This window comes from Dendrobates tinctorius, unplaced genomic scaffold (genome assembly GCF_039654945.1).
Source record: "Dendrobates tinctorius isolate UK_male_01 unplaced genomic scaffold, ASM3965494v1 ptg000154l, whole genome shotgun sequence".
Taxonomy (NCBI): domain Eukaryota; kingdom Metazoa; phylum Chordata; class Amphibia; order Anura; family Dendrobatidae; genus Dendrobates; species Dendrobates tinctorius.
In genome coordinates, this window is record NW_027361821.1 from 17834760 (window position 1) to 17860126 (window position 25367).

The window sequence follows — 25367 nt, forward strand, 5'->3', positions numbered from 1 at the left end:
TGTACTCCAAGTACACCTTCACCATTGAATTAGCAAAAGGTGAATGTACACTTTGCTCATCTTAAAGAGAATCTGTCAGCATGTTTTTCCATGTAATCTGAGAGCAGCACAACCCAAGGGCTGAGACCGTGATTCCAGTGTTATGTCACTTTTTAGGCTGTGATGTTGTGTCATTAAATTCAGTGTTTTATTAGCAGGAGATTATCACTACAGGACTAGGTGTCTTATGCCTCCTGGTCAACATGCTCTGTGTAACCCTGCCTTCATGACTGATTGGTAGCTTTCTGCCTATGCACAGTGTACAGAGAAAGCTACCAACCAGTGGTGTGGGTGAGGCTAAACACAGCTCAGAATTCAGAGAACTGCTAGATCTGCAGCAGAGAAAATAGGGATTTTATCAAAATGCTAGCAAGGGACACATAGCAGGGTCTCTGCCCCTATATCCGCTGCTGTCAGATTACATAAAAAAAACCAAACAAAAAACTGGTGACAAATTCCCTTTAAAGAGATAGTTGTGACTATATCCACCCCAATCTCATCCAGTCATTAATATGCATAGAATCGGTACCATTATATTTAAAGAGAAGTGACAAACTCTTTCCATAAAGATGGCCACTAATTTCTGCCTTTATTAGTGAATAAATACCAGAGGGACACAATATCTACGTCAGGAGGCTGTAAGAGCACTGTACAGATCTTGCTGATTGTTTGTAGCATTAAGGAACGATCCTGTAAAAACTGTCCTAACTAGCTACTGTGTATAATGCAGAATATGGCAAGTATGACGGAATATTCAGACAGCCCAATGTGGTGGTGAGTGTATGAGTTATGAGTACCGGAGTCATATGTGGGAAGAAATAACTAGCCCTCCACTATTCTTCTCAGGACCGCTCCCAGTCCTCCTCGGGACACTTGCAGAGGGGTCTTCTCCTCCTTATTTTCTATATATATACTTGCTCCATGTTCTACTAAGAACTTGGCTTCTTCTGTTCGCTCCTCATCACAGGCGAGATGACTGAAAGAGACAACCAGACGATCACCTAGATGACAGTCCATAATAACAGTTCAACCTTTAATTCTTCGCTGCAGGGAAAATTAGCATTTACAAAATGATTTCCATAGTGAAAACTGCAAGCTCCTCCAATCATCAGTTCTAGGTTTCACATACACATTAGAGAGGATCCTGTCAGGTCCCCCGAAAGTTTTACACCTGCACCATATGGCTTGAGTCTTATTCCTACAGTGCAATATGTGCCACATAAATGGCCATAAGTGTGCAAAAGCTAGTTCTACAGTCATGTATTTGTCAGGGCATCCTACTCCCCCCAGATTAGTTCAGCTGCAATCATGCCGTTTGGGCATGACCTACGTTATCCGCACTACTGACCCTCTCTTTAGCCCACAAAAGCTGCACCTCTTGGCTGGACGAGTCTAGGAGCATAGACACCCCTCCGGACGAGTCATGGTTAATTTGCAACAGAACTTGTACATTGTATGGGACATCAAGGACACTGTTTTAGTGGAGGAATAAGGCTCTAACGTGTTATAATAGTGATTTAAAGTCATTAGAAGGGACTCGATAACTTCCCTTTAAACCAAACTTGTCCAAAATGAAGACTTGGGCAGGATCGGCTAAAATAGTATTGGAAATTGGAAGGGCTCCCAGACTTCATCGTGCCCAATCCAATGATCCTACAAGAGACAATCAGCTAGCATGGGATCTGGCAGTGGCTTATCCCTTTCAATGTATTGGAAACAAAAAACTTGAAAACTTTTTCAGATACCCAAACTTCCATAGGTGTCAAAAAGGGCATAGCTTCCATGTTACACACTGGTTAAGGCAGTTATGGAACTGTTCTTATACTTTTAAGTTTGTAAAAGTGAGGTGAACAATGCTAGGCACATCATGGTGCAGGTCAATAGTGAGTAACTTAAAGGGGTTGTCCATGGCTGACATACTGATGACCTATTCCACCAATCAGCTGTAAGCGATGTTTGGAGTGGAACAGTGCTATCATTCGCTTCAGCAAGAGCTAGGCTGCAGTACCGGCAATGGCCACTATATTGTGTACTGAGCCTTGCCGTTTCCACTATTCACATCTGTCCAGAACTACCCCAATCTGATAACCTATCGTATGGATACATCATTAAAATCACGGTCCTGGACCACCACTTTAATAAGTTTGTTCCCCAGTAATCATGTACATCTGAAAGGCTTGCTTACACTAGTGTACATTCTCTCATACGAGACAATCAGGCCGATTATGCTAATGACAATCGGCTCAAACCCTGTCAACAGTTTCAGCCGAGTGTCATGTTAGCGTGATCCAATTCTCTAGCAAGCGAGAATTGGAGCACAGTTGTGAAGATGGAGAGCTGAATTTCTCCATCTTCTCCATTGTCTCTGTGCGCAAACATCAGACAGCACTCGGATAACACCCAAGCGAAGCCCGATGTTTTAGTCGCCCATAGACTTGTATGGGTGCACAAGGTCCGATTATCAGATGCACTTGCAAATGCAGCGATTGCTTTCTCCCCACAGTATAGCATTGGTCCGAGTGCGATCTGATACATCACTGGATAGCACTCATCTGATGTATACACTAGTGTGAGCGAGTCCTAACAGTACTACTAATGTACCAGATTGCAGGTTCCAATTTCTCCCTTTACAACCACTTTTGTATGGAGCTGTAATAGGATTACCATAAAGACACAATATCCAACTACGGTACAATTTCAGTACAGAGGTTTTACTGGAAAGGGAAAAAAATGGCATATTTTGTTATATTCTGCTTGTATGTATTCTCCCTTAGGGGCAATAACCAAGAATATTCCTATACATACAGCATGTGGTGGAAGTGTACAGCGGAAGCATGGCCTTTTTGCACTGATGTGCAGGCTCTGAGAGCAAAGTAGCTTTCAAAGTATGAAGAATGTTTCCAGCCACAAAAAGAGAAAAAAAAAAAAAAAGTATAATAAATGTAAGTAGTAAAAAAAAAAAATCAAGACGGAAGGGATTTTTTTCTTTTTATAATACCAGCTTACCCTACATTCCTCTCTGTATCAGTGTGTCATAGCCAAAAATACAATCTCCGATGTGATCTGGGGTAGCGGAGACTTTTTGACTTCAAATTTTGCTTAATGATTTGTAACTTTAAAGCTGTGTATTAAAAAAAAAAAATTAAAAAACTGCTGTAAAGATATCGCTAATTCGCCAAAGTATATTAGAAAATTGAAAATTTTATTATTCAATAAAAAAAAAAAAAAAAGAAAAAACGATTCTTGATTCTGGTTGTGACTAGCCTGGGACATTGCCATCATGGCAGCTCCAGTTCTTGTATCTATACTTACAGAGGTGTATTCCCCTCAGTGTCTTGTATGTTAGTGGAAGCTTTGTGCTTTAGGAGGATTTCTACGATCTTCAGGTTGCCTTTGGAAGCAGCACGGTGCAGAGGTGTGGACTCCAGTCTGTCCTTTGCATCAGGTAAAGCGCCATTTTCCAGGAGCAAGACTGCAATCTGCAAACGTAGAGACAAGCTATAGATGCACCGAACCAGGCCAAATGAACATTTTACATATTGGGAATTTCCGAGAATGCTTGCGCATTTAGTCGTGGCACTTTGTTCTTCTATTATTCGACAACAAATAAAATCTTTCACCAGGATACATTCAATATAACGTGAATGGCGCGAAGAACACATCAGAAACTATTACCTCGTGCTTGTTCTTGGAGGCGGCATAGTGCAGAGGGGTGCAGCCATTCTGATTGATCGCGTTTAATTGTGCGCCTTTCTTTATTAAGGCTCTTACTATATCCGTGCGTCCTGCAGAGGCGGCAATGTGAAGAGGGGTCCACCCTACCTGGGAGAGAAAACACACACAATTTGGGTTTAAAACGCCATCGCCTTATAAAGCATATCCCCATCTCACCATGCACAGGAAGGGTATAAAAGAAAAAATATTTTTAAAAAAATTGAATAATAGTTTTTGCTCTCGTTAAGGGCTCATTCAGACATCAGTTTTTCGTATACGAGTTCTATTTCTGATTGTCACAGGTAGCACTCATTCTTGGAATAGACTATGGGGCTCACCAGCACACAGACGGCACTGCTGGGTTCATTTTTCTCGTACGTGGGAAAAAAACCAGACATCTGAATAAGCCCTCAATCCCAATTAATATTACAATTTTAAGAACTTCCCAGAGGGAACCTGGGACACACACACTGCAGCTGCACTGTGCCTTTTCAGAAATATCGCCTTACATCGTCCTTGCCATCCACAGGCACGCCAAGCTGCATTAAGTAGTCAGCCACCTCGGTCTGCCCTGCAGAACATGCCCAGTGTAGAGGTGTCCGGTCATCCTAAAACAGGAGAGACAAAACATTAGGTTATTTGCATAAAATGTACTAAATTGTATTAAAGGCTTCCATGTAAACTGGTTTTATGCAATCAAATAAGATTCGGCCCCAAACTTGTCACAATCATCTGACTGCACCACCAGCTGCCTTGTACACACAACTCAGCCATGACGGTCACCTGTAACTATGGCATGCTTACGTGGGACTGCAGGTTAGCGGGAACAGGTAAAGCAGTTTTTAGAATGATAGCTTATTAAAGGGATGTTATCAAGTAACTTTTCCTTTATGCATAGGATATTGGGAAATTACTGATCATTGGCGGTCCAACTGCTGAGACCCCCAGACATATAGAGAATGGGGCTCTGGAACCCGACTGTCTTGAATGTTGCGGAGGTGCAAAAGCTCAACCTCAGCACTGTTCAGTTTTTATGGGACTGTTGGAGAAAACAGAGTACAGTCCCATAGACAATGAATGGAGAGGAGGTCAGACATAAGCAATATCGCTCCATTCACAGACTAAAGGACTGATAGAGATGACTGAGTGCAGTACTCGACTTCCACGCTCATCTGTTCACACTTTCAGAATGAATTTGGTCCAACAATCAGCTTCTCGGTTCAGGCCCAGCTTCAGAAAATGCTACAGCCAGCCCGAGATTTGGGCTGCAGGGGAAATGCGCTATTACATGCTGGCTATTAATTACTTGTGGACAGCCCAATATCTTAAAACGTTCAGACGGTCTGCATATGGCTCTGCAAAGATGTATTATAACATCATTGCATAGTCTGTAGATCGTGGGACTGCAAGTGACCGTCCGACTGCCCATAGAGAAGGCAGACATGGTTTATTACCGTCTTCACCTTCCTAATTGCTGTTTAGACAACACTGAACAAGGGCTGGGTATACAATATAGCAAGCGCCGTTAGCGCAGTCTCATTTGGTCCCAGCAATCATGCAATTGCTAAGTGGTGGGAGGAAGCAGGAGCAGATGGGTCCTAACAGGTCAAAAGCAACCCTGCATAGCGGGCATGAGGATGAGTTTACCCTGCGACTGTGGCTAATCCCCAGTTATAGGGGAAATCTGCAAAAAAAAAATGTATTTAAATGTTGCAATGCCAGCATTTATGAGCCTATAGAAGCACAATACGTGAAATGAATAAAGGATACATAAAAGCTGATGCCAGTCCGGATGGCTATTTCTATCCCTGCCTCCAATGGGGAAAATGAAAAGCATGTGACTTACATAAAAATATATGGAAAGGTAAACACAATTTAGAGATTTTAAACGTATTTTAGTGGCCCTTTGTTGTCTTAAAGCAGTATTCCGGCATTATTATTCTATCAGGAATATAGCACTAAAATGGGTTTGTGACTTTTCACTTTTGAATGATTTTAGCCAGAGTTGTTTTTACTGATCTACAACAAAGATGATGCATTTTAACAAGGCGTGAGTCCTACTGTTGGATCTGATCTCTCTTTTTATTCAATTGCCCCCTCCATTACTAATTGACGTATCTACAGCGCTTGCAGTGAAATACGTACCGATCGCCGTCTTCTGCCGTTCCCAGCGCTGCTCCGATCCTCTGCTTATAAATTATTCCTTGCTCTCTTGTAAGTCTATAAGAGCCTTGTTCAGAGTCTCCCGAACTTACAAAGCCTTCTAGGCCACACAAAGGGCGATGTATCCGTCTGGACACAACGGAGGTCACATGATGCAGGAGCGCGCTGGAAACGGCAGAAGATGGCGACTGGTAAGTGTCGCGATACCAATCCGGAATGGGGTTCGGTGGGTAACGGGGGGCAATAGAAAATAACTACATATATATCTATACATACAGCCGGAGTGCTCCTTGTCCCAGTCCTGGGCTGGATAAAGGCAATGTCTGACCACAGGAGACGGCGCGCCCACCATGTGCCCAACATATAGAGTGAGCCACTGTATAGCAGTCACTGGGCATGTGCAGGTCCTGGGACCTCACCTGAGATGTCACTGCAGGTACAGCACAAGGTAATGCCGGTCCCTGCACTCTGAGAAAGTCCTGAGCATGCTGAGACTAGTAGTGCCACTCTGGGCTCAGCCTTACCTGGTCAGTCGTGGAGGCCAGAGCCTTGTCTGCCAGCACCAGGCTCCTCAGCTCCTCCAGCTGCCCCCTGTAAGCCAGGTTACACACCTCCACATCAGACACTCTCACCTCCTCCATGCTGACAAAGGGAAAGAAGCCGCCTGCTACCGGCAGCCAATCACAAACTTCCAAAAAATGACGTACAACACGGATTAGAAAATAGAGCGATGGGTTCTGGGAATTGTAGTGTTCGTTTCCGGGTGTCCAGGCCATCGACTGTAGCGATGAACTGTGTTTCCCAGAGAACACTGCGGCTACTGTTGTTGTGGACGAGGCTGCGCCGGTCCCTGGGTGACAGGGCAGGATGGAGGCCGGTAAGTTTATCACACAGAAACGTCTTCATTAGTCTGGAAGTGAGGGAGAAAGTCCAGGGGTGTGAGGTGGCCAAGTGCCGGGGGTCGGGGAGGCTGAGGGGGAGTCAGTCAGCTCTGTGGTGGTAGTGGTGTGCTGTCTCTGCTCACCTCATTGTTATGTCTCTGTGCGGTAGTGTCTGTGTGCGACATAGTGGCTCAGCTGCGGCAGAACTTCTTAGCAGATAAGTCTGCTGCCGTTGCGCTCTAACTTTTACTTCCATAGGAATGTATTTACTGACACGAATCTGTGCACTATGGGGGGGGGGGCGTACATAACACAGGGAGTGGGGGAAGGTAAAGGGGGCGTACGTAACATGGGGAGTGGGGGAAGGTAAAGGGGGCGTACGTAACATGGGGAGTGGGGTAAGGTAAAGGGGGCGTACGTAATACGGGGAGTGGGGGAAGGTAAAGGGGGCGTACGTAACGCAGGGAGTGGGGGAAGGTAAAGGGGGCGTACGTAACATGGGGAGTGGGGTAAGGTAAAGGGGGCGTACGTAATACGGGGAGCGGGGGAAGGTAAAGGGGGTGTACGTAGCATGGGGAGTGGGGTAAGGTAAAGGGGGTGTACGTAGCATGGGGAGTGGGGTAAGGTAAAGGGGGTGTACATGACATGGGGAGCGGGGGGACGGTAAAGGTGGTGTACGTAGCATGGGGAGTGGGGTAAGGTAAAGGGGGTGTACGTAGCATGGGGAGTGGGGTAAGGTAAAGGGGGTGTACATAACGCAGGGAGTGGGAGAAGGTAAGGGGGCGTACATGACACGGGGAGCGGGGGAAGGTAGGGGGGGCGTACATGACACGGGGAGCTGGGGAAGGTAGAGGGGGGGCGTACATGACACGGGGGAAGGTAGAGGGGGGCGTACATGACACGGGGGAAGGTAGAGGGGGGCGTACATGACACGGGGGAAGGTAGAGGGGGGCGTACATGACACGAGTGGCATATATGCCATGCGGGTGAGGACACAAATAGCATGGGAGATGGGGGGCATACATGACACATTGGACGTACATAACATCGGTGGGGGGGGCGTACATAACACAGGGGTGTCCATAACATAGGAGTTGGTGGGCATACATAACACGTGGGACGTACATACCATGGAAGATGGGCGGCATACATAACATGAGCGGTGGGAACATACATTTAGTTGGAGATGGGGAAATATATAACACTAGCTGGAGACCCCGGCGCTGCCCGGGCATAGTAACTAACTACGGTTAGTCATAACAAATTATAATAACTAACTACGGTTAGTCATAAATTATAATAATACATTTTATTTCTATAGCGCCGACATATTCCGCAGCACTTTATAATGATTATATATATATATATATATATATATATATATATAAAGCTGAGTGTATAGCCCCGTCCACACCGCATAGCCACATTCACTATTCTATCTCACATCATCCCGTCAGCCAGAGCCACCGGACTACTACCCCTAATATGCCACATCATCCCGTCAGCCAGAGCTACCGGACTACTACCCCTAATATCCCACATCATCCCGTCACAGCCGCTGGACTACTACCACTAATATCCCACATCATCCCATCAGCCAGAGCCACTGGACTACTATCCCTAATATCCCACATCATCCTGTCAGCCAGAGCCACCGGACTACTACCACTAATATCCCACATCATCCCGTCAGCCAGAGCTACCGGACTACTACCCCTAATATCCCACATCATCGTGTCAAAGCCAGTAAAAGTAGAATAGTGAAATTGCACAGAAACATGGTTCACTAAGATACCAGGTCAACTTGTAATTTGTCCGGCTGAGTTGCTCATGGATGTACAGCATCTGTATGCAGTATAGTATCATATTTAATGGGTTGTTATGGGAAAAGCATTACATGTTATATGGGTATATTCAGGTGAATTATGGGGAAAGTAGCACTTTAAAAAAACTCACAGCATCAGAGCACAGTAACACATCAATAATGCATAAAAGTGTCTGTGAGAAAATATTAAATCCACATGACATTTAATATGTGCACTTTCCTACATTCATATGTGTCACTTAATGATACCACACGGGAGTGGGGGGGGGGATTCATTTCTGTCATGTACTCACTGCTCCTTTCTGGGGGACAGACGGTGGCTGGAGCTTATGTTCCTGGGGATGCCAGATTTCTCCCACCATGTCAGTGTCTGCTGAGGTGTTGTCAAGTGGGTAAACTTGCGCATAGCAACCAATCACAGATCAGCTACTTTTAACCAGCTCTGGTGAAATGAGAGATGCTTAGTGATTGGTTGCAAGGAAATCTGTTGATCATAGCAACCAATCACAGCTTAGCTTCTTTTGAACAGCTCTGGTGAAATGAAAGATGCTTCATGATTGGTTGGTGATACACACACACACACACACACTCTCTCGCTCTCTCTCTCTCATTTTTATATATAGAGATGTGGGGGTGGGCGCATGCATAGCACGGGAGCGTACATGACACATGGGGATGGGGGCATACATAACAAGGTGGCAGAGTTTCCAATTTGCAGCGTGTGTAGATGGAAACAGGTCATGGTCTTTCTTCCCTCCAGCATTCACCTCTTTGATGGAGAATATATAATATGAGGAGCTGACCACTTTCTAAAGACTATTGGACCAGTGCACATTGAGCAGAGTCCACGGCTCTGAGTGATGCAGACTTTTTCCAGCACGGAGCACCCGTTACATCGATCTTATTGTGTTTTAGTACAGATTTGCTTGCTCGTCAGTTCAGCTTCAGGACTCAGTGTTTCCGTTCAGTGACAGCAAGCAGAGGAAGAAGTGCAGGCAGGATCTTATGTATACATAAGGCCAGACAGCAGATTGCTAAAGATAAATGTAATGCAATCATTCTATTGATCTCAACAGTATCTCAAGATCCTCAAGTCCTTGTTCTCCCAGCAACTAGGCCCATTGTGTGGATGGGGATAGTAGAACCAGGGGGTCTCACCAGGTGATGGGCTTTAGGAATATTCTTTGAGCTAAAAGCAAATGTTTAAGGGGGAGGGTGTGAACACTTCTACCCACTCAGAGGGCTGATCCCAGGAAGGGAGGAAGAAGCAACATGTTTAGTTAGGGGGTTGGGAGAGTGACGTCAAAGGGGAAGATTTAGGATGAGGTCCTGGAAGACATGAATGGATGACCTATGGAGTTTGCTGGCTGGGCTGGACACGTGTTGCTGTTGAGGGATTTGTCATCTGGATTTCATGAACCTTCTGCTTGATACATGGAATTTGGTTGTGTTACCTGTCGTCTAGAGGAGTGTGGACTGTGATCACAGAATATACAGGTGGGAGATAAAAAACTGTGGGCCATCTAAAAGTTGGGAGACAGTTCGTATCGCCTGGTATGGGGGCAGTGGGACTACTGGCCTCGGAGGTGGCGGTCTTGTGGACTGGGGGCAATGTATTTTGGCCATCTACAGGTGCTTCTCACAAAATCAGAATATCATTAAACCCTTTCTGACATCAGACGTACTATCCCGTCCATGGGACCCGGGCCCCTATGCCCATGGACGGGATAGTACGTCTACCGCGATCAGCGGCGCCCACGTGGTGAGCGCCGCTGATCGCGGCCGGGTGTCAGCTGATTATCACAGCTGACACCCGGCACAATGTGTCAGGGGCGGTCACGGACCGCCCCCGACACGTTAACCCCTTGCACACCGCGATCAAACACGATCGCGGTGTACCGGGGGTTAAGGGGAAGCATCGGCAGGGAGGGTGCTCCCTCCGTGCTTCCCTGAGCCCCCCACGGCAGCGCAATGTGCAGCGCTGCTGCGGGGGGCTCCTTTCCTGCAGGCCCCTGAATCCAAGATGGCGACGGGGGCCTGCAGGAAGCTGGCTTCCTCAGTGCCTGCAAAGCGCAGGCAAGAGGAAGTCTTCTTCAATGCCTGTGACAGATTGCTGATCTGTGATGTGACAGATCAGCGATCTGTCACAGGACAGTGATGTCCCACCTGGGACTATTTAATAAAGTTAAAAAAAAAATAAAAAAAAGTGTTAAAATAATTTTAAAAAAATCGCCATATAAATTAGAAAAAAAAAAAAAAATATTCCCCCAAATAAATCCATTTTTTGGAAATAAAACAAAAAACAATAAAAGTACACATATTAGGTATCGCCGCGTCCGTAACGACCCGCCCTATAAAAATGTCCCATTAGTTAACCCCTTTAGTGAACCCCTTAAAAATTAAAAATAAAAAACGAAGCAAAAAATAATGATTTATTATCATACCGCCAAACAAAAAGTGTAATAACGCGCGATCAAAAAGACGCATATAAATATCCATGGTACCGCTGAAAACGTCATCTTGTTCCGCAAAAAATGAGCCGCCACACAGCATCATCAGCAAAAAAATAAAAAAGTTATGGCTCGCAGAATAAAGCGATGCAAAAATAATTATTTTTTATATAAAATAGTTTTCATTGCATAAAACCGACAAAACATAAAAAAACGACCTAAATGAGGTATCGCTGTAACCGTACTGACCTGAAGAATAAAAGCGCTTTATCAATTTTATCGCACGCAGAACGGTGTAAACGCACTCCCTCAAAAGAAATTCATGAAACGCTGGTTTTTGTTCATTCTGCGTCCCAAAAATTGGAATAAAAAGCGATCAAAAAATGTCACGTGCCCGAAAATGGTACCAATAAAAACGTCAACTCGTCCCGCAAAAAATAAGACCTCACATGACTCGGTGGGTCAAAATACGGAAAAATTATAGCTCTCAATATGTGGTGATGCAAAAACTATTTTTACAATAAAAAGCGTCTTTTAGCGTGTGACAGCTGCCAAACATAAAAACCGCCATAAATAGTAAATCAAACCCCCCCGTTATCACCTCTTAGTTAGGGAAAAATAATAAAATTAAAAAAATGTATTTCCATTAGGGCTAGGGTTAGGCTGAGTTCACACGTGGCGTTTTTTTTCGCGGTTCCGCGGTGGTTTTAATCGCGCGATTTTGCCGCGAAAATGCGAAAAATAAGCATCCCATGCATTCCTATAGGATTCCGCAATGCTGTGCTAATGCTGCGGTTTTTACCGCGGCGGAATCGCTTCGTGGTAAAAAACGCAGCATGCTCATTAATTTGCGGAATCGCGGCGATCCCGCACCCATAGGAATGCATTGTTCCGCTTACTTCCCGCATGTGGCTGTGCACACCATGCGGAAAGTAAGCAGAACAATTGCGGATGGTACCCACGGTCCGGAGGAGAGGAGACTGTCCTCCGGGCTTTGGGTACCATATCCCTGTAAAAAATAGAATTTAAAATAAAAAATATTGTTATTCTTACCTTCCGACGTCCCGCGCAGCATTCCCGCCTCTCTCCACGAATCCGTTCCCAGTAAGCCTTTGCGAAAATGCCCGCGATGGCGTCTGTTCTCGCGGGATCGCGAAGTCTCGCGGTCATTCGCGCGACGTCATCGCGAATAACCGCGAGACATCGCGATCCCGCGAGAACGGACGTCATCGCGGGCATTTTCGCAAAGGATTACTGGGAACGTATGCGCGGGACGTCGGAGGGTAAGAATAACAGCATTTTTTATTTTTTTTTACATTCTATCTTTTATTATTGATGCTGCATAGGCGGCCTCAGTAGTAAAATGTTGGTCACACTCGTCAAACACTATGTTTGACGAGTGTGACCAACCTGTCAATCAGTTCTCCAAGCGATGCTACAGATCGCTTGGAAAACGCTAGCAATTCTGCAAGCTAAATACGCTTGCAAAATGCTAGTTTTTCCGCGGGAAAATCGCAGGAATTTAAAATGCGATTTTCCCGCGGACTGGAATTCCGGAATTCTCGCGGTAATTTCCGCGAGAGTTCCGGTACGTGTGCACTTAGGGTTAGGGTTAGGGCTGAGATTAGGGTTAGGGGTGTGTTGGGGTTCGGGTTGGAGTTAGAATTGGGGGTTTCCACTGTTTGGGCACATCAGGGGCTCTCCAAATGCAACATTGCATCTGATCTCAATTCCAGCCAATTCTGAGTTGAAAAAGTTAAATGGTGCTCCTTCCCTTCCAAGCTCTGCCATGCGCCCAAACAGTGTTTTACCCCCACATGTAGGGTATCAGCCTACTCAGGACAATTTGCAAAACAATTTTTGGGGTCGAATTTCTCCTGTTACCCTTAGGAAAATAAAAAATTGGGGGCAAAAATATCATTTTTGTGGAAAAAAATGATTTTTTTATTTTCACGTCCGAGCGTTATAAACTTCTGTGAAGCACTTGGGGGTTTAAAGTGCTCACCACACATCTAGATAAGTTCCGTGGGGGGTCTAGTGTCCAAAATGGGGTCACTTGTGGGGAGTTTCAATAGTTTAGGTACATTAGGGGCTCTCCAAAGGCAACATGACACCCGCAGAACATTCCCTCAAAGTCTGCATTCCAAAACGTCACTGCTTCCCTTCCGAGCCCCGACGTGTGTTCATACAGTAGTTTTCTCCCACATGTGGGGCGTCAGCGTACTCAGGACAAATTGGACAACAACTTTTGGGGTTCAGTTTCTCCTGTTACCCTTAGGAAAATAAAAAAATTGGGGACTAATTGATCATGTTTGTGGAAAAAATACGATTTTTTTATTTTCATGCCCTGGCATTATAAACTTCTGTGAAGCCCTTGGGGGTTCAAAGTGCTCACCTCACATCTAGATAAGTTCCTTAGGGGGTCTAGTTTTCAAAATGAGGTCATTTGTGGGGGGTTTCCACTGTTTAGGTACATTAGGGGCTCTCCAAAGGCAACATGACACCCGCAGACCATTCCATCAATGTCTGCATTCCAAAACGTCACTACTTCCCTTCCGAGCCCTGACGTGTGTCCATACAGTAGTTTTCTCCCACATATGGGGTGTCAGCGTACTCAGGACAAATTGGACAACAACTTTTGGGGTTCAATTTCTCCTGTTACCCTTGGGAAAATAAAAAAATTGGGGACTAGTTGATCATGTTTGTGGAAAAATATATGATTTTTTTATTTTCATGCCCTGGCATTATAAACTTCTGTGAAGCCCTTGGGGGTTCAAAGTTCTCACCACACATCTAGATAAGTTGCTTAGGGGGTCTAGTTTCCAAAATGGTGTCATTTGTGGGGGGTTTCCACTGTTTTGGTACATCAGGGGTTTTCCAATCGCGACATGGTGTCTGATCTCAATTCCAGCCAAAAACGTCAAATGGCGCTGCTTCCCTTCCAAGCTCTGCCATGCGCCCAAATAGTGGTTTACCCCCACATGTGGGGTATCATCGTACTCAGGACAAATTGCACATTAACTTTTAGGGTCCTGTTACCCTTGGGAAAATAAAAATTGGGGTGAAAAGATCACTTTTGTGGAAAAAATATGATTTTTTAATTGTACCGCTGTACGTTATAAACTTCTGTAAAGCCCTTGTGGGTTCAAAGTTCTCACCACATATCTAGATAAGTTGCTTGGGGGGTCTAGTTTCCAAAATGGGATCACTTGTGGGGGGTTTCCACTGTTTAGGTACATCAGGGACTCTCCAAACGTGACATGGCGTCTGATCTGAATTCCAGCCAATTTTGCATTGAAAAAGTCAAACAGCGCTCCTTCCATTCTGAGCTCTGCCATGCGCCGAAACAGTCGTTCCCCCCCACAAGTCAGGTATCAGCGTACTCAGGACAAATTGCACAATAACTTTTGCAGTCGAATTTCTCCTGTTACCCTTGGTAAAATAAAAAAAATTGAACCTGAAGTATTTTTTTTGTGAAAAAAAGTTAAATGTTCATTTTTTTAAAATATTCAAAAAAATTCCTGTGACACACCTAAAGGGTTAATAAACTTCTTGAATGTGGTTTTGAGCACCTTAAGGGGTGCAGTTTTTAGAATGGTGTCACTTTTGGGTATTTTCTATCATATAGACCCCTCAAAGTGGCTTCAAATGTGATGTGGTCCTAAAAATAAAATGGTGCTGTAAAAATGAGAAATCGCTGGTCAACTTTTAACCCTTATAACTTCCTAACAAAAAAAAATTTTGGTTCCAAAATTGTGCTGATGTAAAGTAAACATGTGGGAAATGTTAGTTATCAAGTTTTTTGTGTGCCGTATCTCTGTGATTTAAGGGCATAAAAATTCAAAGTTGGAAAATTGCAAAATTTTCAAAATTTTTGCCAAATTTCCGTTTTTTTCACAAATAAACGCAAGTTATTTGAATGAAATTTTACCACTAACATGAAGTACAATATGTCACGAGAAAACAATGTCAGAATCACCGGGATCCATGGAAGCGTTCCAGAGTTATGACCTCATAAAGGTACAGTGGTCAGAATTGTAAAAATTGGCCCGGTCATGAACGTGCAAACCACCCTTGGGGGTGAAGGGGTTAAAAAGTTAATTTATTTCAGTTCTTCAATACAAAAAGTGAAACTCATATACAACCCTTGGCAAAAGTTATGGAATCACTGGCCTTGGAGGATGTTCATTCAGTTGTTCAATTTTGTAGAAAAAAAGATCATAGACATGGCACAAAACTAAAGTCATTTCAAATTCCAACTTTCTGGCTTTAAGAAACACTAAAAGAAATCAAGAACAAAAAATGTGTTTGTCAGTAATGGTTATTTTTTTAAACCAAGCATAGGGAAAAAATTAAGGAATCACTCAATTCTAAGGAAAAAATAATGGAATCACCCAATTCTGAGGAAAAAATTATGGAATCACCCTGTAAATTTTCATTCCCCAAACTAACACCTGCATCAAATTTGATCTGCTTGTTAGTCTGCATCTAAAAAGTAGTGAGCACATCTTGGAGAGCTGTTGCACCAAATTGACTGACATGAATCATGGCTCCAACACGAGAGATGTCAATTGAAACAAAGGAGAGGATTATCAAACTCTTAAAAGAGGGTAGGTCATCACGCAATGTTGCAAAAGATGTTGGTTGTTCACAGTCAGTTGTGTCTAAAATCTAGACCAAATACAAACAACATGGGATGGTTGTTAAAGGCAAACATACTGGTAGACCAAGGAAGACATCAAAGCGTCAAGACCAGAAACTTAAAGCAATATGTCTCCAAAACAGGAAATGCACAGCAAAGCAAATGTGGAACGAATGGGAGGAAATTGGAGTCAACGTTTGTGACCGAACTGTAAGAAACCGCCTAAAGGAAATGGGATTTACATACAGAAAAGCTAAACGAAAGCCATCATTAACACCTAAACAGAAAAAAACAAGGTTACAATGGGCTAAGGAAAAGTCACTGTGGATGACTAGATGAAAGTCATATTCAGTGATGAATCACAAATCTGCATTGGGCAAGGTGAAGATGCTGGAACTTTTGTTTGGTGTCATTCCAATGAGATTTATAAAGATGACTGCCTAAAGAGAACATGCAAATTTCCACAGTCATTGATGATATGGGGCTGCATGTCATGTAAAGGCACTGGGGAGATGGCAGTCATTACATCTTCAATAAATGCACAAGTTTATGTTGATATTTTGGACACTTTTCTTATCCCATCAACTGAAAGGATGTTTGGGGATGATGAAATCATTTTTCAAGATGAGAATGCATCCTGCCATAGAGCAAAAACTGTGACCTTATGTGTTTTTCAAGGAATGTTTTCAATGTCATGGCATGCAAATAGTCCGGATCTCAATCCAATTGAAAATCTTTGGTGGAAGTTGAAGAAAATAGTCCATGACAAGGCTCCAACCTGCAAAGCTGATCTGGCAACAGCAATCAGAGAAAGTTGGAGCCAGATTGATGAAGAGTTCTGTTTGGCACTCATTAAGTCCATGCCTCAAAGACTGCAAGCTGTTATAAAAGCCAGAGGTGGTGCAACAAACTACTAGTGATGTGTTGGAGTGTTTTTTTGTTGGTTTGTTTTTCATGATTCCATAATTTGTTCCTTATGCCATTTGAGTTGACTTTAGTTTTGTGCCATGTCTGTGATCTGCTTATTTTCTACAAAATTAAACAACTGAATGAACATCCTCCAAGGCCGGCGATTTCCATAATTTTTGCCAGGGGTTGTATTATAGATCACTGTTTGTAAAGACTATATTTCAAGATAGGCTATGTACCCACGTAGCGTTTGTCAAGCTGAATATTCCTGAGCAGAATCGCACACCCTGCTCCCGGGAAAACGCATGCGGTTTTTGACAAGCGATTGTCAAGCGTTTTAGCATACGTTTTCCTAAGCGTTTTTGCCCATAAAATTAATTAACATGCTGCGTTTTTTACCGCTAAGCGATTCCGCAGCGGTAAAAAACGCACCATTGGCACAACATGTGCGTTTTCCATTAGGAATGTATGGAATGCTTTTTTTAAGCGTTTCCGTGGCAGAATTGCGCGTTTAAAATCGCCGCGGAAACGCTTAAAAAACGCTACGCGGGCACACTGCCTAAATGTTGATAATTATGGCTTAAGGGGGTTTTACACATAGCGATATCGCTAGCAATATCGCTAAAACGTCACTGATTTTGTGACGTTATAGCGATATCGCTATGTGTGATACTTACCTCCGACCGGCTCCCCCGCTGTCCATCGCTGATCGCGCGGCTCCATTTCTCGTTGTCTGCTTCCTGCTGTGTGAGACGAGCGACGCGTGGAGGCGGGCGGGAGGACGTCTGGATCGCTGTGTGTGAAAGGTGAGTATCGTGCGCTGCGTCGCTGCTGCATCGCTGTGAGATCTTTCTGTGTGAAAGCTCACTAGCGATCATTTAGCGATGCACCAGCGATCCTTACCGGGTCGGATCGCTGGTCGGATCGCTGGTGCATCGCTAAATGTAAAAGGGCCTTTACTCTCAATGAAAACCCAAAAGCCATTATCTCAGTAAATTAGAATACTTTATAATACCAGCTTGAAAAAATGATTTTAAAATCCAAAATGTTGGCCTACTGAAATGTATGTTGAGTAAATGCACTCAATACTTGGATGGGGCTCATTATGCATCATTATGCATCAGTGCGGCATTGCATGGAGGCGATCAGCCTGTGGCACTGCTTGGGGGTTATGGAAGCCCAGTTTGCTTTGATAGCAGCCTTCAGCTCGTCTGCATTGTGGGGTTTGGTGTCTCTCGTCTTCCTAATGACAATGCCCCATAGATACTGTATGGGTGTTAAGGTAAGTCGAGTTTGCTGGCCAATCAAGCATAGTGATACTGTTGTTTGCAAACCAGGTATTGGTACTTTTGGCAGTGTGGACAGGTGGCAAGTCCTGCTGGAGAATGAAGTTTCCATCTCCAAAAATCTTGTCAGCAGAGGAAAGCATGAAGTGCTCTAAAATTTCCTGGTAGACGGCTGACTTTGGTCTTGATAAAACACAGTGGACCTACACCAGCAGATGACATGGCTCCCCAAACCATCACTCATTGTGGAAGCTTCACACTAGAGCTCAAGCATCTTGGATTGTGACCTCTCCACTCTTCCTCCAGACTCTGGGGCCTTGATTTCCAAATGAAATGCAAAATTTACTTTCATCTGAAAACAAAACCTTGGGCAAAACAAAACCTTGGGCCAATGAGCAAAAGTCCAGTTCTTTTTCTCCTTGGCCCAGGTAAGACTGTTCTGACGTTGTCTATTAGAGTTGAGCGAATTTGTTCGGATTCGATTACCGAATCTGAATTTGCCATATTCGTGCCATATGGGTACCTTATTTGTGCCGAATGTATGTTTGATGATCGGTTCTGAACATATTTGACATTTCTACTCCCACTGACTCTAATGATGTTGGGCTGTGTTCGACGAATATTGCAAAAACAATGTTCGCTGCCGATCGTATCGGAACTGAATTCGAACACATTCTCTCAACTCTATTCTCTATTGGTCATGAATGGCTTGACACAAGGAATGCGACATTTGTAGCCCATGTCCTAGATACGTCTGTGTGAGGTGGCTCGCGAAGCAGTGACTCCAGCAGCAGTCCCCTCATTGTGAATCTCCCACAAATTTTTGAATGGCTTTTTCTTAACAATCCTTTCAAGGCTGCAGTTATCCCGGTTGCTTGTTCACCTTTTTCTATCACACTTTCCTTCCACTCAACTTTCCATTAATATGCTTGGATACAGCACTCTGTGAACAGCCAGCTTCTTTAGTAATGACCTTTTGTGGCTTTCCCTCCTTGTGGAGTGGGTCAATGACTGCCTTCTGGACATCTGTCAAGTCAGCAGTCTTCCCCCATGATTGTGGAGCCTACTGAAACAGACTAAGGGACCTTTTTAAACAATTAGGAAGCCTATTTGGGTGTTTCACTTTCTGTATTGAAGAACTGAAACTAATTAACTTTTTGAGGATATTCTAATTTTGTGAGAGACACCTGTACCTGGAGTTGTTGTAACATCATGGATGTAAGGAATAAAAAGTAGTTGCATTGCTAACCTGCCTAGGTGATTATTACAACCTCAGATCTTCATATATAACATGGATTATTGATGCTGATGGATTCTCATGGCAGGATTTCATTTATGCAGTGCAAAAATCCTTTGTGGTTGCATTGAAATCTGCATCAGGAATCCACAGCTGACTCCTATGACCCCTTGCCACCCATAGACTACAATAGGATTTAGTTTAATGCAGATTTCTGCTGCTGGGTCCATATTAAACAGGTCGGCCACTTTCTCTTGTTACTGCATTTTCCTCACACACTGATGAGCACTTCTTTCCATACAATGACTGCGGTTGGAGGTCATGTGACCAGGTCATCAGTCTCCTCCAATTGTAAAACACCTCACATAAATGCTGCTTTTCTATTGGAGGAGAATGATGGACAGGTCTGATCACATGACCTCCAGTCACCATTTTATGGGCAAGAGAGCTGGTCAGTGTGAGGAAGGCTGCAATAATGAGAGAGTTGCCGACCCCTTTAAGATTGGATTATTATGACATGCAGAGAATATATTGGAGGAGATGGGTCTTTTAATCATTGCCACCTTTAGAAGAAGTCTTACATTTCCCTAGTAAGGAAAACTCAGTATTCTATTGGTAAGAGCTGACCTTGGTGAATATTTGTAAAAACAGCAAGAGAAGGACTCGGGGTTCCTGAGAGCAGTGCACTGTAAAGGTACTGTCACACTTAGTGATGCACCAGCGATCCCGACCAGTGATATGATGTGGTCAGGATCGCTGGTACATCGCTAAGTGGTCGCTAGTGAGCTGCCACACAGGCAGATCTGACTAGTGACATAACTGGGGACGGGGGTCGCTACTTACCTGTCACACTAGGCGATCCTGCGTCCTCCCGCCCGGCTCGTCACTCATCTCTCCACAGGAAGCCCCGGAGGAAGCTGACGACGAGAAACAGTCCAGGACGTTCTCGCGCGATCAGCGGGGGGGGCGGGTTGTAGGTAAGTATCACACATAGCGATATCACTAGCAATATCGCTATAACGTCACAAGTTATAGCGATATTGCTAGCGATATCGCTTAGTGTGACAGGCCCTTAAGACTCCTTGCCACTTTGGCAGATCAGCATATAGTTTGAAGTGCAAATTGGGTGTAGTAGAGCTTGGGAAAAACATTGAATAAGGAGTTAAAGGCAACATGATGTCAAATTCTTCCAAAGGAATCAGAAGCTATCTGTTCTCCATGTCCTGGACATAAATTTTGGGATCTGAGCTGAAGTTGTGGAATCAAAATAAGTCTGTTGCCTAAAGAGGAAGAAATTCCCTGAAACAGAGCCTGGTTAACAGAGACCTGTTCTGTCTGTATGAAGAAATGGCAAACTCCTCTCCATAAGTCAAGTAATCATGTTCCCTCAGATGTATCCTGCTACGAGCCCAAAGCGATAGCTGTAAGGCCTCGCTGCCAATCCCATCACTTTGAGCCCTGCTCTTGTGAGTAGACATCACTGCTAGTTAGAGTTGAGCGACTTTGGTCGGATCGGGTTTCATGAAACAAAATTTGTTTCAGATGAAACTGGTCCGACTAGGGCAAAAAAAAAGTCAGAGTTGCGTCCGAAACCCGACCCCAATGCAAGTCAACGGGGAATAAAAGTCGGCATTGAGTGGATGAATGCTTAGGGGTTGGGTTTCGGACGAAACTCTGACTTTTTTTGCCCTAGTCGGACCAGTTTCATCTGAAACAAATTTTGTTTCATGAAACCCGATCCGACCAAAGTCGCTCAACTCTATTGCTGGTGTGTTGTCCATCTGAACTAGAGCAGATTGGTGTTGAGGACGTGTTGGTGCCAAATTCAGGAGAGCTAGTTTTGCTGCTGTCAATACCAAGACATTGTTTTCATTTAGCTATCATTTCCCTTGTATTATTTTGCTGGATGTGAAAACTCCACAACCCTTATGGCTAAAGGGTATATTTTTGTACATCTAATATATAAAGCTCAAAGTGTGTATGTGTATATGTGTGTGTGTGTGTGTGTGTGTGTGTGTCCGGGATAGGCATCCGCACCGTCGCAGCTACAGCCACAAAATTTGGCACAGTCACACGTCTGGACCCCGAGAGCGTCCTAAGCTATGTTGTGAGGTGAAATTTTAACCCCGCACGTTCCAATTCACCAAACAATTTTGCCCTTGTCTACATACTGGGGAAAAGGTGTGCGCGTCAAGCCCCGCCCCTATCTACATAACTGGGAACCAGTGTGTGCGTATCAAGCCGCGCCCCTCATTATGATGTCACAATGGTTGCCATGGCGACGCTGATGTCATCATAGGTTGCAAGCCCTGCCACTCATTATGATGTCATAATGGTTGACCATGGGATGTAGGATGTGTGATGGGTATATGGGCACTGGACTATGGGATGGAGGATATGTATGATGCGTATAAGGGCACGGGACTATGGGATGGCGGATATGTATGATGGGTATATGGGCACGGGACTATGGGATGGAGGATATGTATGATGGGTATATGGGCATTGGACTATGAGATGAAGGATGTATGATGGGTATATGGGCACGGGACTATGGGGTGGAGGATGTGTGATGGGTATATGGGCACGGGACTATGGGATGGAGGATATGTATGACGGGTATATGGGCACGCGACTATGGGATGGAGGATATGTATGATGGGTATATGGGCACGGGACTATGGGATGGAGGATATGTATGATGGGTATATGGGCACGGGACTATGGGATGGAGAATATGTATGATGGGTATATGGGCATGGGACTATGGGATGGAGGATATGTATGATGGGTATATGGGCACGGGCCTATGGGATTGTGGATATGTATGATGGGTATATGGGCACGGGACTATGGGATGGAGGATAATTATAATTTGTTATAACTAACCACAGTTAGTTACTATGCCCGGGCAGCGCCGGGCTCTTCAGCTAGTGCACTATAAGACCTGTATCTGAGAGCATGGTCATCACTTTTGGACAAAGAGATTTGGCTGGAATGCTTTAAGATCTGCAAGGTAAATAAGGCTAGAATTTATTTTTTTTTGTTCAGAAGTGATAAACTTCCATAATTGTTTCATTATGTTTCTGAAAGTGTGAGTTGACCAAACACCATTACAATCCAGTGAATGCAGCTAGATGTGCTACCAGAAGTGGAGAAGAATTCAATGTTTTCAAGACATCTTCTACATTTATTTCTCTGACTTTTATAGTTCGAAGGACAGGTCCTCCAAATGAAAGGGCTTCCTTGGTAGATATTTTTTTTTTTTTTATGCTTGTAAGACCTTTCAGTACTATAACGTCTGGATGCAGGGGTTGGACGCCACACAAGTAGGCAGTGTCCAACCAGTAGCATTTACAGATCGTGTGCACATATCCTCAGTGTTGGACCCTGAGAGGTTGAGTAAAGGACAGTTTTTGTTTTTTTTTAACAAATTGCATCAAAGGAAGAGCGGTTTTCTGAAACCAGAGCAATAGAGTTCTGTTGCCTAACCAGCAGGTCTGCGGTTGAGCGGTGAAGGACCTGTGGTATCACAGGAAGACCATAAGGCTGAATTAACATCTGGAGCAATAAGGGCCCCGTCACTCATAGCGACTCACCAGCGATCCCGACAACGATATTAACGTGTCAGGATCGCTAGTGAATCTCTACATGATCTCTGGTGAGCTGTCAAACAGACAGCTTCACCAGCGATCAGCACAGTGGCGCCGAGCGCGCGGCATTACTGTGTTTGTTAGTTACCAGCGCGCTGATGCAGGGAGCTGGTAACTAACGTACACATCGGGTTTCTAAGGAACGTGCGTCCCTTAGATACCCAATGTGTACGTTAATTACCAGCTCCCTGCATCAGCGTGCTGGTAACTAATGTACACATCGGGTTTCTAAGGGACGCACGTCCCTTGGATACCCGATGTGTACATTAGTTACCAGCAGATCGCTGGTCTCCCCCCCCCTGTCACACAGCGATGCGTGCTGGCCAACGGGAGACCAACGACCAAAGAAAAGTCCAGAGGTTCCCAGAGCGATCAGCGATACCGGCAGGGGGGCCGGTCGCCGATCGCTGTCACACACAGTGATCTCGCTGGTGAGATCGCTGTTGTGTCACAAAACTTGTGACTCAGCAGCGATCTCGCTAGTGAGATCGCTATGTGTGACAGGGCCTTAAGGCTTGTATATCTGGTATGTCATGGCGTCTGAGGACTATAGCCTCCTTTCTGATTAAATAGGAATGAAATGCTAGCTGTGCATGCCTCTGGGTGACCAGTTTGGCAGTGGGCACCTTGCTGGCTAAGCCCACTCTAGCCATGTGTGCATTACTTTACTGTCCTCTTTCTCTGCCGAGGCTGTGGACCTGACAACTCTATGATCCTCAATCTAATGAGAGAATCTGAGCCCCCTGTGTCTGGAAACGGTCAAGTGAAGACCCCTGGTGATATTGTTTTTCTGCAGGCTGAACAGACCGGAATACCAGATTGATTCACTGACTCCATAGTCGTGATCAGCAATACTGATGGGGGCATATAGGGAGATTTACCACTAGATATAGCGCATCAGTCTCTCCTCCAGTGGAGAATGTGACAGAATAATGTCTCATGTCATATTGGTAAATCAGAAGTTGTCATGAAATAAAGCCAGGTTGGTCCTGAAATGGTTTTCAAAAACTAGAAAGTGAGATGTGCAATATTTGGTAATTAAATACAGGAATCAATCAGTATTAGTTCTTCCCTGAATTTCACTCATCGTAGACTGAAATGTGTATTTCTCGTTCGCCTTATTGGGGGACACAGAGACCTTGGGTGTATGCTGCTGCCACTAGGAGGCTGACACTATGCACAAAAAAAGGTTAGCTCCTCCTCCGCAGTGTACACCCCACCGACCGGCAGAGAATTCCTCAGTTTAGCTTAGTGTCAGTAGGAGGTGGACACGGGTCTTTCATTAGACCCATATCTACCTCGTCGTGCGTCGTTCCTTTTCAGGTTCTACGGAGGGATACAGAGTGAAAAGTCACATCTGTACTCCCACATGGAGTCTGCAAGTACGGCGTGTACTGCCACCCCGTATCCTTGCAGTTCTCCGCGGCAGGACCAGCCAGACGGACGCCGACACCAAGACGTGCCAGCGACTCCAGGGGTCCTTGTCGCCAGTCTCCCTCCCACTCGCCTACCAGAGCCTGTCGGTTGGATGAGACGCAAGACTTCTTCAGACAGGTAACGGATCGTGGATGGGTGAGTATTTATTTACCTGGCTGCCCATTCCCGACGGTCACCTCTTCAATGGTCACAGGGGAACCCCGGTTGTAGGCGCTGCGGTCGCTCGCAGTCGCCACAAGGCTATAGGCAGCTCAATGTTGCTGTGCATCCCCCCCTTCCCTCCCCCCTTTCTGGGGACAGGGAGCACAGGGTTTTTTCCCATTGGGAGCGGCTTGCGACTGCGGCGTCCCACTTTTTCGGACCTCCGTGCCGACCCCCTGCTGACAGGCGGCCGCCGCAACTAATTTATTCCCCGGCTTCAGTTCCGGCCTACCGCTGCGTCGCGGCCACGCCCCCCGCCCCTTTCTTCTAAGCGGGCTTCTCTCCCGCTCTTCCCAGACCCTCCCACCGCCTGTCCTTCACCTGCCCAGCCTGTTATTGGCTAGAGGGCGGTGAATTGTTAACCCTGCGTGGTGCTCCGCCCTCCCTCCTCTCCTGAACGCGCGCTTTTTCTCAGGAAGGCGCCATTTTCCCAGCCTGTTAGCCGGGCACCAGCTCCTCACTGGATACCATCTCCAGCTGGTTTTTTCAGGAGGTCTGTCGGCCGGATTTCGCTCTGACCTGCATCCACTGACAGGTCGCAGAGCATCGCTTCTGGGGACACCGGACCGTGAGTAGCTCTGCACTGCAGACTGACCCTTCTCCGCCCTCTGTCCCCCAACCTTCCGGCATTACCTCAGCTTTTCACTATGTCTAACTCTAAGTCTGATCGTACCCGCTCTACCGCCCCCCCCTGCACTTTAGTCAAGTACTTTGCATGTTCTTCGTGCAATCGCAAACTTCCCTCAGGCCAGTCCACTCCCCTCTGCCTGGATTGTAGCAATCCAATTCAGCCTGACGCCGTCCAGGAGCCATCTGCGGCCCCAGGTGAGAGTGAGCCCCCCATGCCTGGCTGGGCCTCCTCGCTATCTCAATCAGTGGCAGACCTCACCAGGGTGTCTCAGTCCCTGGTGGCCGTTCTTGATAAGTTGC

At 45.3% G+C, this 25367-nt stretch overlaps 2 protein-coding genes across 2 annotated transcripts in view; one reads left to right on the forward strand and one right to left on the reverse strand.

The window, feature by feature from the left end:
• Positions 1 to 603: 603 nt before the first annotated feature.
• Positions 604 to 6663, reverse strand: PSMD10 (proteasome 26S subunit, non-ATPase 10). The gene is made up of 5 exons (XM_073547641.1): positions 6441 to 6663; positions 4263 to 4361; positions 3715 to 3861; positions 3352 to 3518; positions 604 to 1015 (listed from the first exon to the last, which is right to left on the reverse strand). Exons 1-5 carry the CDS (start codon positions 6555 to 6557, stop codon positions 862 to 864), a joined length of 684 nt encoding a protein of 227 aa, XP_073403742.1. The 5' UTR covers positions 6558 to 6663; the 3' UTR covers positions 604 to 861.
• ATG4A (autophagy related 4A cysteine peptidase) overlaps positions 6656 to 25367 on the forward strand; it is a 97325-nt gene continuing 78613 nt past the window's right edge. Inside the window, exon 1 of the mRNA XM_073547640.1 lies at positions 6656 to 6793. Within this exon, the coding sequence (XP_073403741.1) occupies positions 6784 to 6793 (10 nt within the window). The 5' untranslated portion in view covers positions 6656 to 6783. The remainder of the gene's footprint in view (positions 6794 to 25367) is intronic.

Excerpts from the sequence above, each read along its gene's own strand:
- PSMD10 (XM_073547641.1), bottom strand. The coding sequence starts at position 6,557 with ATGGAGGAGGTGAGAGTGTCTGATGTGGAGGTGTGTAACCTGGCTTAC. Across the intron at positions 3,862-4,262 it reads CTGTGGATGGCAAGGACGAT|GTAGGGTGGACCCCTCTTCA; the intron begins GTAAGGCGATAT and ends TTTCTCTCCCAG. Across the intron at positions 3,519-3,714 it reads CCTCCAAGAACAAGCACGAG|ATTGCAGTCTTGCTCCTGGA; the intron begins GTAATAGTTTCT and ends CTACGTTTGCAG.